General features: G+C 40.0%; 2 protein-coding genes across 5 annotated transcripts in view; one reads left to right on the top strand and one right to left on the bottom strand.

The window, feature by feature from the left end:
• Positions 1–821: 821 nt before the first annotated feature.
• On the bottom strand, positions 822–7297 carry LOC147267548 (uncharacterized). Of its 3 annotated transcripts, none has more exons than XR_015112044.1 (3): positions 7110–7297; positions 4626–4684; positions 822–3831 (listed from the first exon to the last, which is right to left on the bottom strand). XR_015112044.1 is itself a non-coding variant. In XM_086198449.1 (3 exons), the coding sequence occupies exons 2-3, from the start codon at positions 4658–4660 to the stop codon at positions 3426–3428; spliced, it is 390 nt and encodes a 129-aa protein (XP_086054575.1). In that variant the 5' UTR covers positions 4661–4684; positions 7110–7297; the 3' UTR covers positions 822–3425. The 3 variants fall into 3 exon arrangements, 1 of the variants encoding a protein (XP_086054575.1); XM_086198449.1 differs by having other exon boundaries at positions 822–3780; XR_015112045.1 differs by lacking the exon at positions 4626–4684.
• phf2 (PHD finger protein 2) overlaps positions 6781–17776 on the top strand; it is a 69362-nt gene continuing 58366 nt past the window's right edge. For both annotated transcript variants that reach the window (XM_086198448.1, XM_086198447.1), the window contains exon 1: positions 6781–7170. In XM_086198448.1, the coding sequence (XP_086054574.1) occupies positions 7073–7170 (98 nt within the window). In that variant the 5' untranslated portion in view covers positions 6781–7072. The remainder of the gene's footprint in view (positions 7171–17776) is intronic.

The following is a 17776-nucleotide window of genomic DNA, read 5'->3' as shown; positions in this document are numbered from 1 at the left end:
AGATTTTCATTTGGCTGACCAGATACCCTGCTTTGTGCGACTGCACTACATTTTCAACCCAAATCCAATTGTGTCCAGTATTTTAGTTGGTTGCAGCTTTCAGATACCAGGACAGGCAGAAACCTGGCTTTTAGTTACAGGAATGCTTGAAGGGTGTCATCATAGGGCTGTCACTTAAACATTGGTTGGGAAAGACAGTTTGATTGACAGTCCCAGCCCCTGATGTGCAGCAGGCTGACCTGTCATTGACTAACCAATGGCAACATCAACAAAGCCTAAGTGAAAACTGTGAGCAGCTATTGACAGAATATTGTTGGAAATAAAACAAAATTAGGTCTATGGAGGAATTTCAACCAAGACCCAGAAGTGATCCCTGAATTAGAAAGGTAACAGCTATTGAAATTACCAGCATTTAGCACATTGTGCATCTCTCCCCTGTCGGACACAGTTGTCTTTGTGGGTTAAGTCTCCATATAATATTGTTCATTTGGCTGTTGTCCCATACACTGCAGCATCCCATGTTTTCATATTTGTTGACTGTGACTTGAATCTCGCAACAGCAACCTGTTCTGTTGAACTGTGAAGTTAGTCAGATTATATGTTGAGTAGAAGCATCTACAGTCAACAGTTCTTAGGATAGAACAGTGCAAGCTGACTATCATATAAGATATTTGTGTAACTGAAGCTTCCTTTTATGCTAATGTATTCAATTAGGGTTGAAATTGGGGAAGGTCTAGATATATTTATGTATTTATACTGTCTTTGGAGGACTACTGAATCATCAGTTGTGCAAAGCATAGAGATGTTATGAGCTTATGGTCAGAATTTTTTATTTTATCAATTGTACAACATTAAATCAGAATTTTAGATTAATGGCAATGCAGCCCATACTCTCCCACACAAACATATTTCATCCCATATTTGAGGATGGGATGGAATACGTTTGTGAGCTGAGATTTGGTCAGCCTAATTTTTGTTGGTATTAAAATATCGAAAACATAATGTATTGATTATCATTCAATAGCATTCGCTTCAGATGATGGCATGACTACACCTTTTCTTCCCAGGTTCTGTCACATAAACCATTGATCCGACAATTACGTGTTGTGCACATTCAATTTCCTTAAAGGTTCCTCAGTCATCATCAATCATTATCCATTCATTGTTTGTATAGTTAAGTACATACAGAAGGTTTTTTTTTCATTGTTGTAAAAGCGGCTCAAGTATTTATCTTCCAACCCTGCAATGGCTCTGTCCTAGGTCTGAGTGGTAAGAGGAACTGGCCCATCTGATCATATGTTCATTTTCACTTCTTGAGTACACTATATTTACAACACATCTGTAGATGATGAGACAAGTGGACTTTATTGTATTCTCAGGAGGCAAATATATTTGTGTTCATTGAAAAATTGAGAGGTAATCTGGTTGCCTTTTTCTGAGTGAGTTATAGCTTCCTCCAATCACTTTCTTCATAGTGCTTTATGTTACTAAATTACCATATTTCCTGATGACAGCAATTTTTTTTACCTATTTTATTTGCAATTTCACATATGTATTCTATGCATGTGAGATTGGATTTCAATAAATTGCCAAACAGTTTAGACCTTTAAAAAAAAAAAAATTCATCTGGTCTGTCACCAATTGATGATGAATGGAGGTCCCCAACCAGTATAGAGATACAGGATGGACATATTCAACTCTAATTTGCTCTTGCTAATCCACTTATTAAATGCTCTTAGCATAATTTGCACGACAACAGTTAATCAACATATGTACCAGAGGAATCCCACAAACTCAACTATCAGAAAAGCTATTTTGGTAACCTGTCCGTGGAGAATTATGAACACACAAGTCATATTGACTTTTGTTGCTACAGTTAGCTTCACACCTCTGTCTTCTAATGTGATAACCTTTTTTGCCCATGATGTCTGCAGTCTTGTTTAGCCATTTGTTAGCAAGCAGCCACTTCCCAAACTTCAACATTTACCATGGTGGGCAAAGTCCCTTATCCACCCATCCACTGATAACTATATAAAAAAAGAGAAAAGAAGGCTGAGTCAATAACACAATTTGAAAATAAATACAAAAAAAGATAAATTAAAAATAGCTATAATTATGGTGTACAGCTCTAATCATTAACAAAAAAAAAAAACAGTTTAAAGTACCAACTTCTTGACTGAGGCAGGCACACTGAAACCAAATACAGAGGAGGACTGGACCACATGAGGTCACATTGTTTCTGTAGTATGTGTGCAAATAAATCCTGGGCCATGTTGAAGGACTCCCTCAGCAACTGATGTTCTTTGTTAAAGCAAAAAAAAAACCCTGCTGAGTGATGTTGTATTATTACAATATCTGATAGTAAGAAAACCCAATAGATATGGCTGTATCAAACATTGACAGGTTGGTTTGTTAGGAACTAACATTGTTGGGATTTCTCTCTCTGCTTTTAATTTCCGACTGATAAACACTAGAAAAGTATCGCTGTCTGTGCTTCTCTGCACTATTATGATATATTATTAAAGAGATAATGTCTCTCACCCATCAGCTGATCTCTCTTGCTCACTCTCGCCGCAAACAAAGACAAGACATCATCCAAAACAAGATGCTATTTCCTTCAGAATTAAAAATGTCAGACTGAGTGGAGTGTGTTGATTGACATAATCCACAGCAACAAATAAGTACAAATGGTCACAAGGGAAAAAAAGACTTCTAAAAATCTTGCAAATAGCAGTAATGTATATAAGGTTTTTATGTGCATAAAGAGTGGGGCAATGAGATCCGACCACAGGAGACATGTAGAGAATAATTTTAAATCCAAGTGCCAACACACTTAGCCGAGCTGACCATCGTCTCACTTATGGACCAGGTTTGTACAGGGCTTATGAAACAGTTTAAAACAAGTGTTAAGTCTCGCTTAGTTGAATTCAATTCAATAGAGGTTGTATATGTATATCAACCACTGAAATTTAATTAACTTCAAATTCATACTAACTTTATATATTTTGGCCTCCTTGCATACCTTACTTAGATTTCCTTTATTGTCATTGCACAAAAAAAAACATGACAGCAAAATTTTGGCAACGAAATGCCGTTGCTTGGCTTCCGGATTACAACAGGGACGGAATTATAGGGCAGTTTGAAAAATTAAATATAGACTCAGACACTAAAACTAAAAACAACAAGAGCTAATAATAATGAGTGCAAATAGAGAATAAATAGAGAAATAGATGAAACAGAATGGAGACAACAGAATAAACAGTATCTGTATTGCATAAATAGGAGGTGATTGATAAATAAAAAAAAAAAATAAATTGCACAGTAATGTGTTGTCCATGTGCGAAATATGCACTGAGAAAGAAGTGGCCCTGAAAGCCATTTCGAAATTGTCCATAGGTGGGTGGGGGGTTGGGGTTATTTTGCATTTAGCAGTCTGATGGCAAGGGGGAAGTAACTGTTTCTGAGTCTGGCTGTTCTGCAGTGGATGCTGCGGAACCTTCTGCCAGACGCCAGCCGGGAGAACAGTCCATTCTGGGGGTGGGTGGGGTCAGAGAGGATCTGGATAGGTAGCGGTAGTCTGCTATGTCCCGGATGAGGGGGAGCGGGGTCCCGATGATCTTTTCCGCCGCCCTCACCACTCTCTGCACAGACGTCCAGTCTGAGGCCCTGCAGCTCCCAGACCAGACGGAGATGCAGCTGGTCAGCAGGCTCTCGATGGTCCCTCTGTAGAAGGTGGTTAGGATGGGATGGGACTCCTGTCCTCGAGCGATATGTCCCCATCTAAATCATCCCATCATACATTCAGTCTTGAAAAAGATTAGTCATCAGAGCCTGAAATTGAACAAATAACATAAAAATAACTTTTTGTCTATTTATTTTTGGTATAATTGCTAGTTCTAAAACATGAAGGGGCCTTTGATTAAAAGAGGTACAACTTTTCACTTGAAGATACTGAGGAAGTGTTTTCTTGGAGTGTCATATTTATCGAACACTTCCTCAAATAAAATTAAGTTCTTTCTATTTTTTACATAGCTTGTATTTTTCTGAAATCCCTCTCAGCCTCCAAGTCCATCAAAGCAGTAGGATTCTCAGAGGAGAAAGAGAACATACTTGCCTGCCATTGAGGTGCCTAATAACACCACAGCGGATACTTTGTACAGTTGGTATAGAGAGAGTATTGTACTTCTATTCTGACAGAAAAAAGATCTCAATTTTTTTTTTGTTTTGTAAACAGATGAAATTGGGGGGATATTCTAGAATAAACAGAGGAACTTAGGAAATATACACATTTTTAGAATGTTTATCCCAATTATGGCTTAGCCGTCCAGCACACTTTTGAGGTAACAGCAACTTTGACTAACTTTGTTTCATATTTCACTATGACAGTCTTGTTTACCACAGGAACAGTTTTTCATACCTAAATAAGTAAAACTCTGTCAAACTGAAACAAGCTACAGATACTAAGTCTTTGTCTTTTTATCGTTAATAAAATGATGGAGGATTTATTTTATATCCAGATTTTTTTGCCAAATGTATCTATTGTACTGATGGATTAGAGCTATTAAAGTCCCATAGAAATAAAGTTATACTGCAAGCAACAATAGCTATTCTATGATCCAACTGACCTTCCTGGATCCCAAAGATGTTGTTGTGTGAGCATAGTAGGTCATCTCAAATGCCTTCTCTGCATCAAGTGAGAGAAGAGAAATATCTGTCGCCCCCTTCTGGATGTCAAGGATATTCACTGCTTGCAGTATTTTTGAAAACCCTGTCTTGCATGAATAAATTCATTTTGATCTCCCCCACAATCTGAGGGAACAGGTGATCTGGTGACATCGACTCACAATAAGTTCTCTAACCTCATGTTCGTGCTGTATGAGTCTCTCTCTCTCTCTCTCTCTCTCTATCATTTACTCTCACTTTTCTTGCCAGAGAATGTTTTTGTGTCTGATTCAAAAGACTGATCTATTATGTCTTTTTTCAGTAAAATTCCAGTATAGTCTATAAGGCCACAAAAGGTGAAGTTTACAGTACATCTAAAAACCAGGGTGCCCTACTTCCACTCGCCAAACCCTTAAGACTCACCACAACCTGTAAAATTCCATAGCTCTGAAAGGTCACTGTGTTGCTGGTCAATTGACTGCTTTTACAGAGAGTAAATGATAGAGAGAGAGAGAGAGAGAGAGACTCATACAGCACGAACATGAGGTTAGAGAACTTATTGTGAGTCGATGTCACCAGATCACCAAAAAAAAAGATTTCTAATCCAAGGTGCAATGCTGATGTTTTGACTCCTCAATATGTCTTCTTCAGAGTAGCAAAGGCTCAAATCAAATTAAATGCTTTGGTGCTCTGAGGAAGACATATTGTGGAGACAAAACAGTAGAGTTGCACCTTTAATTAAAAATAATTTATAGGTGATCCATGTGCTCCAGTGGCTTCCTTGTTACATTGATGTTCCAAGTCCTTACCTGAGAGGAAAGAAAGAGAATACTCTCAAGTTTACTAAGATAAGCACGTGTTTTACTTCCTCTCTTTAAGTTAGTAGGAATCCTCAGACCTCAGTTAATACGTCACCCTCCGATGGGCCTTCCAGTGGAACCTTAGGTAAACTGAATACTCCATTTTTGTTTTTTCAGTGCACAATTTTTAAGAACTGTGGGTTGTGGGGTGCATGGTCTCATAGCCATTTGATTAATATATTGCCAGCCATGCCTGTTGAAATGAAACTGCATGAACAGTCATTTCAGATCATCACCTGGCCTGTTAAGACTTATACATTTGAGTTCCAGAAGGTTTTATAATTATACAGCTTATTTTCACATGGGTACAAGGAAACTAAATTGAATGATGAATGATGATATATAGTTGAAAGTTCAGGGAGGTAAGTTGAATGAAAATCAGCTACATTCATATTGTATTGCAGCATATAAATCTATATTACATTCCTGACTCATTCATCAGGTGTTTTACAAAGAAGTGAAATAACATCTTATCAAGGGACAAATTTTATCTTTTAAAATGTATCTGTCCCTTCAAAAATTAGTCTTGATTCTGGCTGCAGATATAGCAGCAGGTCACCATTTTTAATGCACTTGTTATATATCTATTGTGACTCATTATGCTACTACTAACTGTTTATTCGCCTGCATTTAAATGCTTTAAAAAGCATTGAGATACATTTAAATTCAATAAAACTGACTTGTTACCTGGTATAACTCTTTTAAAGTTTTGAACAAATCTTCTAGTTTTCAGGTGATTTCATGCTTTTTGCCTCTTGACCATGTTTTGGAAGGGAATGATGACAGAATGTCTGCAGCAAATCAACAAAAAATATTTAAGAAATGACATAAACAAGGAATTTATTAGAAAATGCGGTTTATTTTCTGATAATGTTTTAATATATAATCTTTTTGGGCTTTTTGGGAGGAACTTTTTGAATAGGTGGCTGTGGATTCGCTTTCTCATTGAAAACAAAATATGAAATATATAACCATGGTTACATCTGTGGTTTATTCAGTGTCAACATGAAGTTTGAAACAACTTTATATAGGATAATGCCTCTCTCAAAATAAACCAGCTGTTTACATAATACTATTTGATTTGTTTCAGTAAATGATGGTGAATGATGTTTCCATATTTATCTCGTAATGCAACGGTTAGCTAATATACGGCTTTATTTAGCCACTATTATAATGTGTTGCAATGTAGCTGCAGAGCTCATCGATCTGATTTCAAGCTGCTCCCTGACGTAACTTCCACACGTCTTCATGTGTTGGAGGAGGACGCCTCGGACCGTGCAGTCACCAGGGGGCATACACACAGTAATGATAATAATAATGCACCGAGGCTTGAGGAAAGCCTGCTACACGTTCCTTCATTGTCCTCGCCGCACCGTATGAATGCAAACGCGGCCGCGGCGTGATGGGGTTGTGCGTGTAGATTCATATGTCCGACGGGACTGCCCCTGGCTTTTTTTTTCTGGGGAGCATCATATCGGATCATATTGTTAGCAGGACGTTGTTCCTCCTGCAGCCCCCCCAGTCTGTCCCGACGTAGTTGTGAATTGAACATGGCGACTGTACCAGTATATTGCATCTGCAGATTACCTTACGACGTGACCCAGTTTATGATCGAGTGCGACGCTTGCAAGGACTGGTTCCACGGCAGGTAAGGCCACTCCATCCACTCTGGTGTCTTTGTGGCAGTTTGCATTTGTGGAAACTCAACAAAAATGGCGAGGTCTCGGTATGTTTGACAGCTTTGTGGCTCTCAGTCGCCAGTCTACATCTGAAGAGAGGCCGCTCGGAGAAGAAGGCGGAGTTAAATATAGCCGACTGGGGTTATGACATTTTTCGTGAATAACCCAAAAGAGATTGTCCATATGAATTGTACGTGGGTTTATAGTTTAATTTCGGCGTGGGCTTCGTGTACTTTCTGTATTAAACGAATACATAACAATAACATTCCCGCAGAGCCACGAACCAACGCGGGCGGTAGCGGGGAAGCCTCGACTCACTCGCTGCCTTTCCACTCTTCTTACCCACTTTCTGTCCCTTATTTTCCTTCTTATGACCTAAAATTTCACCGTGTTGTGCAATTTCCCCGAACTGTTGCTGAGTGTTTTGATAAAACTCATCGTAAAATCAGACCTTATGTGTATGTTAAAGAGGTCTGATCCCGCACAGTCTCATGGCAAGCGGCAGCTATGGCTGACAATAACCATGTCAGAGAAAATAATAAAATGAATCTAGTCTAGTGAGATGTTTTGCCTTTAACGTTATTTGGAGCTAATTTACTGCTGTGTATGTTAAATGCGATTGGCCACGAACGTCTCATCACTTTCTCCGCCGTACGTAAGCCGTAATGATCTCCGCCAAATCGCTGTTGACATCATACAATATTTCCCTGTTATTGTCGAACATATCGTATACACGTCTGGCCATGCTCTCGTCTCCTTGGTGGTGTATTAGCACTGTTCGACTGCACTTTCTGTGTCTTTTCGGGAAAATGTGTTAACCCAGTTGTTTAGTGAAGAAGCATTCAGAGCCACGAAGAGTATTTACGCGCCTGAACGTTAACCCTTTAATGCTCTCACTGGCTGTCTCGAGAAGCTTCATGAGCCGGGCATGGTATAAACGAGAAAAAGAAAGTGCATATATGTATATGTATATGTGTGTGTGTGTGTGTGTGTGTGTGTGTGTGTGTGTGTGTGTGTGTGGCTGTGGCTGTGTGTGTGTGTGTGTTAGTACGTAAATAGGAAAATTACCCATATGAATAAGTCCCACAGTCACCCAGTATAATTTGCCAAATTATGACTGACTTACATGTGCATGTGAGCATCATTTCAATTTTGTAATGGTGCAGCTAATTTTGACTCACTGCTCTACAAAACACTGTTCACTCTATCAGTCACGGAAATTCATGCTGGAGCTTTGTTCTGAATCACCTGACAGTTGTCTGTCAGTTAAATCAGTAAGCAAATTTTGATTTAACTCTGGATAGGCTACATAATTTTGCCAGTATACGGCAGTATAAGCAACAGGCAATGTTACGCCTGCCAGTAGCTGCTCCATCAACAGAAGAAGAAGAGGCATTGCTCAGCATCTGTTACCTTCAATTGGATAAGTTATGTTGCTTAAGTACCTGCTAGTTTTGGTCATGTTGCATGCTGTCTGAAGATTAATTAGAAATTTGTTGATATCTGCAAAGATACCAAAAAACAGCTGGTCAGTCACATGATTTTAAGATAACTATATCTGAGTTTTATTAGAATTTGAGGTTCCATCTCCTGGTTTGTCCATTTATTCTTTTTAAAGAAGGAAAAGGGAGCAAAAACATTCCAAGCTAGTGTAAATTTTTTTTTTATCTTGAATTATACCACTTCCAGGGTGGCAAGGGGGTGCAGTGGTAAGCACTGTCGCCTCACAGCAAGAAGGTTCCAGGTTTGAGCCCTGGCTCGGGCACGGGATCTTTCTGTGTGGAGTTTGCATGTTCTCCTTGTGCCTGGGTGGGTTCTCTTCGGGTACTCAGGCTTCCTCCTACAGTCCAAAGACATGCAAATGGGGACTAGGCTAATTGGATACTCTAAATTGACTCTAGGCGTGGTTGTGAGTGTGAATGGTTGTCTGTCTATATGTGTTGGCCCTGCAATGGACTGGCGACCCGTCCAGGGTGAACCCTGCCTCACGCCCGAAAGCTGCTGGGATAAGCTCCAGCCCCCCCTGCAACCCTTAACAGGATAAGCTGAAGAAAATGGATGGATGGATGGATGGATGGATGTAATTATGCCACTTCCATCTTCCTTTTCAAACTTGATACTTCAGTTTATGCATCAAAATATATTGATGGAAACTCAACTAATGATTGAACTCCAACCACTAACAATCGTACCATTCTTATCAAACCATGTTGTCTGTAGCAGCAACAATACTGCTAATGTAGAGTGCTCATAAACAGTTATTTATTCGTAACTGGTGTATATGGTGAGTCAGCTGGTGATGAACATCATCTCTGCTGGACAGATTATCAGATTATTTAATATACCAAATGATTCTTTCCTGCATTATTTTTTGAAATTAATTTACACATTGGCTAACAAATCCAGTTATTTTGGTATGTATCTGAAGGGCAGAATCAGTCGATAAAAATGTCAATCAATCTGTCAAGCTTTGATATTTATTCTAACTTCCATCACCCCAGTGCTTCTTTATCATATGCAGAGAATTAAATATACATTGGAAAGGAACCATATGTTAACATAGAATATCCCTGCTCATTAAAACAGCTGAGCTGGATCAACATAGAGGGATAAATGGAGCTTTTCACATCAATATAAAGATAATAAGTTATAATTGTGTTTTTCTAAAAGTTGGCAAATTAAACTAAAGCAGAGATCAGACAGTAGTAACACTTTTGTTGATAAATTAAAAGCAATATGTAGAAGCCAGGCTGCTGTTATAACCTTCAATGAGTCTGCTTCTGAGAAAATGCCCTTATTTGGTTTTATAAAATCTGAAATATGCTGCAAAATTAATGTAAAAAACTCTGATGTACTCTGTCTACTCTTCAAAGCATTAATAAGTAAAATTCTCATCATATGTCATTCAGGTGTGGGCCAGAATGCAAACACATATTTCAGTGTAGGGTTTGGTAAACACAATGGCCTTAAAGTTATATCATGATATTTAAGAAAAATTAAATTAGATATTTAAAAAAATCAATATCTTACTGGTGATTATTGCAAATGAAATGAAGTGAATTGACAGTTTCCACCATTTGCCAAAGAGCTACTCATATTGCTGAGCACCTAATTTGTATGCATTATCAACACAAGGTGGCAGCCATGGTCTTAATTGTGCAGTAGTTAAACAGCAATATATTATAATGACACAGCATAAATCAAATACACATAAAAGTATTTTGTTTTCTTGCCTTGAAAAGTTTCTGTAAAAATATAATGTCACTTTCACATCAATTCATTCCGATAGAGTGATTTGATTGGACAAGAGGTTTTTGTAAGAGCTGAGATAGGATGTTTCACTGTGTATCACTCAGTGTCACTGGTGTTCTCTGTTCATTGATTACCACAGCAGTTAATTGTTGCTACCTTTGGCTTCAGTTTTGTTGAAATTGTTACATCATTGAGCCTCTGGGTTGCTGTTTCTTAAATTTAATGCGGGACCCAGAGTTCACATCAGCCAACAATGTCTTAATGGTGTTGTTGAAGACAACAGACGAGCAACGAAAGATAAAGCAACACATCATCACCTGATCTCAACCTAAGACCAGGGCATCTTAAAACATTCTGCAACACTAAATCCAGGCAACCTAAAGAGTTAAGTGGAAAACGTCTGGTACTATATTCATTTGCACTTTGGTTGAAGGGGCAAAGAAGGGAATTTGGATACTAAACCTGACTCCTTCAGCCTAAAATGTGATGAGAATGGGGCAAAGTTTTTCACCAGAACATTCAATGAATGAACTAAAAAACCAGGGAGATCCACTGGAGTGGTCAGAGAAAATCGGAGGGGCGCAATCATGGAGGAGCAGGGAAATCCCCCTCTGCCCGGTAGCATTGGTCGAAATTACCTTAGAAAAATACAACCAGGTACAAAAGCCCTCTATCTGCAGACCAGGAGGGAAGTAGCTCTACTGTTCCCCTGGGAATAAACCAGCTGTCACAAATGTTACCCTGGCTGTGGAAAGAGGCAGGGACACAGATATGTTACAAAAACCACGGACTGGGAGCCAAGGCCATACAAAAGTTGTCTATTGTGGGACTTGAGGTGAATGAGATCATGACAGTGAGTGGGCACAGGTGTGATATTTGATATAATTAGTATTTATTGACTAAAAGTGACACATTGGTGAAAATATAGCCAGAATAAAAAGTGTGTTTATCTGGCAGGTCTGAAAGGTTGCTAAAAGTTACTGGAGACTATCCAGGAAGGGAGGAAATGATGGGAGCAATGTATTTTCAGATCATGTGGTTAATTCTGCAGAATCACACATGCAAAATGATTCTCATCAGTCACCTTTTTCTCTGGTTGCACAATAAATAAGATACATTTACATGATTCAAAGTTGCAGGGCCCGCTGTAATGTAGTAAAGTAAGCAAGTGGAGAGGTATAAATTCATCCAATGATATGTACAGTACAGATTAGATCATGGCATGAATTACACTGTCAGATCATGGCTGTGATTTGGTTGTAGGCATAAGGTCACAGGCTGAGTGCTGAAGATAATCACAGCTGTGCTGTTATTCAGTACAAAAGTGTTCCCTCTAGTGTGCTTTTGCTTAATTAAAAATAACTTAACATTTGAACATATAGGAGCCACATCTGTTTATTTGTCTGTCTCTTGGGTTATTTTCAGGTCTCCACGGGTGGCAGTATAGCATTTTCTTTATAATCACTGGTGCAGGTACTCAGGTGATGCATGGAGGTGGAGGGTCATGCAGTTTTTACCGCTCGCTCAATCGCTCCCTTGCCAGGCTCACTCAGCTCACCTCACTTCTTTATTTTCCCACAGAACCCTTTTATTAGTTTCTTTTTGCAGCAATTAAGTCATGTTTTGTTGTGACCTTTTTCGTCAAAAAAAGGGGAACATCACCCGAACATGGACGAGCATATGGACAATTGTTTATGAGCACGTCAAAAACAGTCTCTCACTTCCATGCAGAGTGACTATAGGAAGGCAGGATAGGTGCTAAAAACATGTTTCTTAAAATACATATTTCTGTCCTTAAACACACACACACACACACACACACACACACACACACACACACACACACACACACACACACACAATGCATGCCTGTTATTTCCAGATGCCATGAGTAAAAACACTCGTTTAAGTGATACACAATATTTTTGCAAATGTAATCTTTAGGGAAAAAATCCTCAAGGCAGGAGTTATGCAGCCTCAAGTTCTTGTATGGGTTGTCAGCATTTCTGTTTTTGCTACAGCAAAGCTCGAGGTCATGCTTTTTTCACTTTGGGGCATGCATCATCAATGGCTGCCATCTCCTCACTTGCCTTCATAGTCTACAGTGCAATGGTATTTTTTTAGAGCTCGACCGATATTTATTTTTTGGGGGGCGATGCCAATTTTGATATTAGGGAATACAAAAATTCCGATAACCAATATATCGTCTGATTAAAGTTTTTCATTTTTCATATAAAAAGACAACATGCCTGCTTTTGATGGCTTACATATAGTTCTAAACACTTGTTAAAAAGATTTAAATTGAAGGGCAACACCCACTATCATCTCAGTAAACATAAAGAAGTCTCTCTGACAGTGTCAACATTTACAAAGTAATACATTTATTGAAGTAGAATTCATGGTAAGGCTGTTATTAGTGTGCATTACACTGCACAGTATCTAATTAAGAGGTCAGTAAGTTATATCTGTAGGTTATAAGCAGGTGAATAAACAGCGTTATAAAAGTCTTAGGTAAAACACGATTTAAAATGCGCCTCTCTGGGGTTTTACATTTTCTTTCCTCCATGAAGTTATAGTTTCTACCAGAAATGCTTTTTCGTTCTCAATGCCATAAGTTGAAAAACACAGTCCGCACGCTGCTGAACGTAAATGCAGCCCAAAACGGTTTTTGCATGGCGATGAAGTGTTATCCTAATTTGCTCCGGTCTTATCTAGTCTGATAGCATGCAGCTGCCTGAGTGTGCGTAATATTACTTTGAGGTACTGTAATGTTACCATTACATCATTCACGGTGCCGTGACTGACTGGGCAAAATAGTTAAGCAAGGTAGTTAATAGTCAATCTATATATATCTAATCTAATTCAGTACTTTACTTCACTCTCACTCTGTGGGGTTTCTATGGTGTGTGACATGAGAGGAGTCGGAGCGTCCTCTACTGGATACACTAGGACATCATTTCTAAGAAAAACACCATATTAATGGCATTTCATTGCTCAAAATTACATGTTAAATTTGGCATCAATTGGCCAACTTTTGGCCAAATACCAATTATACTGTAATGGCTATAATTGGCAGAGTAAATTGGCCGGCAGATTAATCGGTGGGCCCTAGTATTTTTGCTGTAAGTGTTTGTATGTTTGTTGATTTTACACCTTTAGTTGTCATCGTTTCCTTGCATACTTTGCACATTATTGGTCTTTATAATCACTTCCACAAGGGTGAAGTGACTCCTAGCACCTGTGTTGTTGTGAAACAACATGCTGTAGGCTGCATGACAACGCATACTTGCAAAAGTATGTCATCATGCAGCTTTAAAAATTTGGTCATGAAAAAGTTAATACCTGTGTTATCGTGAATTATGATATAGCACAGCCGTAGTAAACATTTTTGTGCCATTTTGCAGCTTGATGAAATTATCCTACACTTTTAAATGACCTTTTCACCTCATAATGTAAAATATAAGGGGTGGCATGGCTCAGAGGTAGAGTGGCTGTCTAGCAACCGAAGGGTTGCTGGTTTGACCCTCACTTCCCCTTGTGACCATGTTAAAGTATCCTTGAGGAAAATACTGAGCCCCTAATTGCTCCTTATGGCCCTGCGACGGACTGGCAACGTATCCAGGGTGTACCCCATTTCTTGCCCAGTGTCACCAGAGATAGCCACCAGCGCCCCTCCACGACTCTTAATGGATAAGTGGTATAAAAAAATGGATGGATGGAGTAGTAAAGTGTCATGAGAAAACTTTTGTTGTGATTTTGCGCGAGACAAATAAAATAGACTTGACTTGACTTGCCAGTGGGACAAGCCAAGCAAGAATTTCATCCAAAGAGATTGAATGATGCATTATGTGATTTTGCTTGCTCCTTTCTTATTGTACAAGCAGCACATGTATTGCTATGTCCTTATAAACAGTGGATATATGTTCACAAGAGTTCAAAGAATCCACATATTTCTTTAAACCACACATATATGCGGTAATCTTATCATGTTTTGCTTAACTTAGCAACAAAGCTAGTTGCCAACGTTCACTGGTCAAGGCTGCAGCAATGAACAAACACACATTTATAGTAATTATAAGAGATGTTATCTCATTGTAGTGAGGTAACATGATACATTCTTATCTAATTGATATGATGAACACGTTTACTTTTTGCTTGAGGCCCCCACAGACTAAAATTGCCTTTGTCTCTGTTCATGATAGTTTTAAAGTTTCTTCTCTTATCAGACATTTATTTTGTCAATCACATGTTTCAACGGTCAACTTCCGTCTTTGTCAGAGGCGTCACTGGGTGGTGAGTGACGTATATATATCAGCTGATCTTAACAGGTCGACACCGCCCTTTTCTGACGTCTAAAAAAAATGAAAATTTACAGAAAACCAATACAGACCAGTATTTTCTATGGACAACAGATCACCCCACCATGCAAAAAAATGTCAGTAGTAACAACATTATATGACTGAGCACAACCTGAAGAGGAGGACAGAAAAGAAGAAAAAACATCCAAAACGCACTTATCAGATGTCACACACCGTGGGGAATAAAAAATGGACAACAGCAGGTGGAGCAGAAAGAACACAAACAAACAGCAAAAAAGAAACCGGCAAGCAAAACAGAAAATAAAGGCATGGTCACACTGCCACACGTCAGTGGGATCACAGAACGCATCTGAAGTGCAATGAAGAAACATCACATCAGCACCCTGGTCAAACCACACATTAAACTCAGGCAATTCCTAATACACAAGATTGACCAAAACAGTCATATACAAAATATCATGTCACTCCTGCAATAAAACATACAAAGGAGAAACAGGATGTCCTGTCCACACACGAAAAAAATCAAAAAGAAACAGCAAAAAGACGAACACGATCAAGTAAAGGACCAGCATAACAAGAAACCATGAAATCAGCAATAATGGACCACTGCAAATGGGAAAATCATATTATGGATTGAGAAAGGCCAAAGTCATCTGCAAAGAAGACAACAGGCACCAGACAGTCCCTCCAGGAATTTGGGATGTTTCGATCGCAACTATTAACGCAAATTAAGGCAAAACCCATGAATTTTGCAAGCCCAGCAATTTTATCCAATCACTGCAACTTTAATACAACTTTGACCAATTGCAACACTCCTTCTTTTCATGTCACCTGTTACGTCTTCAGTTACACTACCTGTTTCTACTGGTGAATGCGCTAACTTGTGTAAGAAGGAAATATGTTGCATTTGCCTACAAAAATCACAGCTAAGGACCATCCTCTTCATTTTCCATTTTCCCTGTACTCTACATGAAAGTGGTGGTAAATTGTTTCGTTCCCCATGCAATATTGTGGTTGAACACAAATGTAAGTCATCAATTGACAAACATTTTTCTACCGCAAAACACCAACGGAGGGTCTCAGAAACACGTGAACAAACAAGACAAAGAATCCGTCAAGGTGATTTGTCCATGATCAAATCCTTTCATCCATCCATCCATTTTCTTCTGCTTATTCCTGTTAAGGGTCGGGGGGGGGGGGGGCGGTGGGGGGGGGCGGTGGGGCTGGAGCCTTTCCCAGCAGCTACAGGTGAGCTACCTATGGTCAATTTAGAGTATCCAGTCAGCCTAGTCCCCAATTGCATGTCTTTGGACGGTGGGAAGAAGCCAGAGTACTCAGAGAGAGCCCCCGCAGGCATGGGGAGAACACGCAAACTCCACACAGAAAGATCCCGTGCCCGAGGCAAGGCAAGGCAAGGCAAGGCAAGGCAAGGCAATTTTATTTGTATAGCCCGTTTTCACAAACAGTTTGTCTCAAAGGGCTTCACATGGCATCATAACAACATCCTCTGCCCTTAGACCCTCACATCGACTGAGGAAAAACTCCATAGAAAACCCTTTTAACAGGGACAAATCTGAGAAACCTCAGGGTGAGCAACAGAGGAGGGATCCCTCACCCAGGACGGACAGACGTGCAGTAGATGTTGTTACAGACAAGAAAACAGTTTACAATACAAAATGTGGGAAACATGGAAATGTTAATAACAGCTGAAGAAGGAAGCTTCTGGTAGGGGAGGCAGGGAGAGCAAGCCAGCTTGATGGGGGACTGGATGGCAGACTGGTTCATGGAAGGGGAGCGCAGGCCAGTGTAACAGTAGGGAATAAGAGGGGGGGGGGGCGATGCAGGCGGCGGTTGGGGCTCTGGTGGATCTGTGGAAACACAGAGAGACTGCGAGACACCAAGGCCAAACTACAAAGTGCAACAAGTAATGGTAATGACAGTTCCAAAAATGTGCAGGGAGGAGAGGAGGAGAGAGGGGGAGAGGAGAGGAGAGGAGGGAAGGGCTCCATGTAACCTGATGTGTCCCCCAGCAGTCTAAGCCTGTGGCAGCATAGCTATCAATGGTTCAGAGCTACCTGAACCAGTCCTAGCTGAAGGCTCTGTCATAGAGGAAGGTCTTAAGCCTGGACTTAAACGTAGTTAAAGTGTCTGCCTCTCTGACCCATGGAGAGAGCTGGTTCCACAGTAGAGGAGCCCGGTAACTAAAGGCTCTACCTCCCAGTCTGTTTTTATTGATACTGGGAATCACTAAAAGACCTGCATTCTGGGAGCGGAGTGCTCTGGTCGGACAGTAGGGACTAATGAGCTCTTTCAAATAGGATGGAGCTTTATCATTGAGAGCCTTATAAGTTAGCAGAAGGACTTTGAAGTCGATTCTAGATCCTACAGGAAGCCAGTGGAGAGAAGCTAAAGTGGGAGAGATGTGTTCTCTCTTCTTAACTCCCGTCAAAACCCTCGCTGCAGCGTTCTGGACCAGCGTGAGACTCTTTAGAGAGTATTTAGGACATCCTGACAAGAGAGAGTTGCAGTAGTCCAGCCGAGAAGTGATAAATGCATGCACCAGTTTTTCAGCATCACTCTGGGAAAGGATATTCCTAATCTTAGCGATACTTCGCAGATGGAAGAAGGCGGTCCTAGTCACATGCTTTAAGTGGGAGCTGAAGGAAAGGTCCTGGTCAAAAATGACCCCAAGGTTCCTTGCAGTTGTACTCGAAGTTAGGGTGATGCCATCTAGAGTAGAGATCCGATTCAAGAGTGTGTCCCTGTGGTGTTTCGGTCCAAAAATGATGACCTCAGTTTTATCTGAATTGAGCATTAAGAAGTTAGAAGACATCCAGGATTTAATGTCTTTCAGGCAGTCTTGCAGATGAGTAAGCTGGCTTGTGTCGTCTGGCTCCATCGACAAGTAAAGTTGTGTGTCATCTGCATAACAGTGGAAGTTGATCGAGTGCTTCCGGATTATGTCACCTAATGGGAGCATGTAAAGAGTGAAGAGAATCGGTCC

Source organism: Aulostomus chinensis, chromosome 3 (assembly GCF_037954235.1).
Source record: "Aulostomus chinensis isolate RoL2024-O1b breed Wild chromosome 3, RoL_Achi_v1.0, whole genome shotgun sequence".
NCBI classification, from domain to species: domain Eukaryota; kingdom Metazoa; phylum Chordata; class Actinopteri; order Syngnathiformes; family Aulostomidae; genus Aulostomus; species Aulostomus chinensis.
Note: the sequence above shows the minus strand (reverse complement) of the source record. Positions and strands in the feature narration are given on the sequence as shown.

Coding starts and splice junctions, on each gene's coding strand:
- LOC147267548 (XM_086198449.1), bottom strand. CDS start 4,660: ATGCTCACACAACAACATCTTTGGGATCCAGGAAG. Junction 3,781..4,625: donor CATCTTTGGGATCCAGGAAG/GTCAGTTGGATC, acceptor GGGATGATTTAG/ATGGGGACATATCGCTCGAG.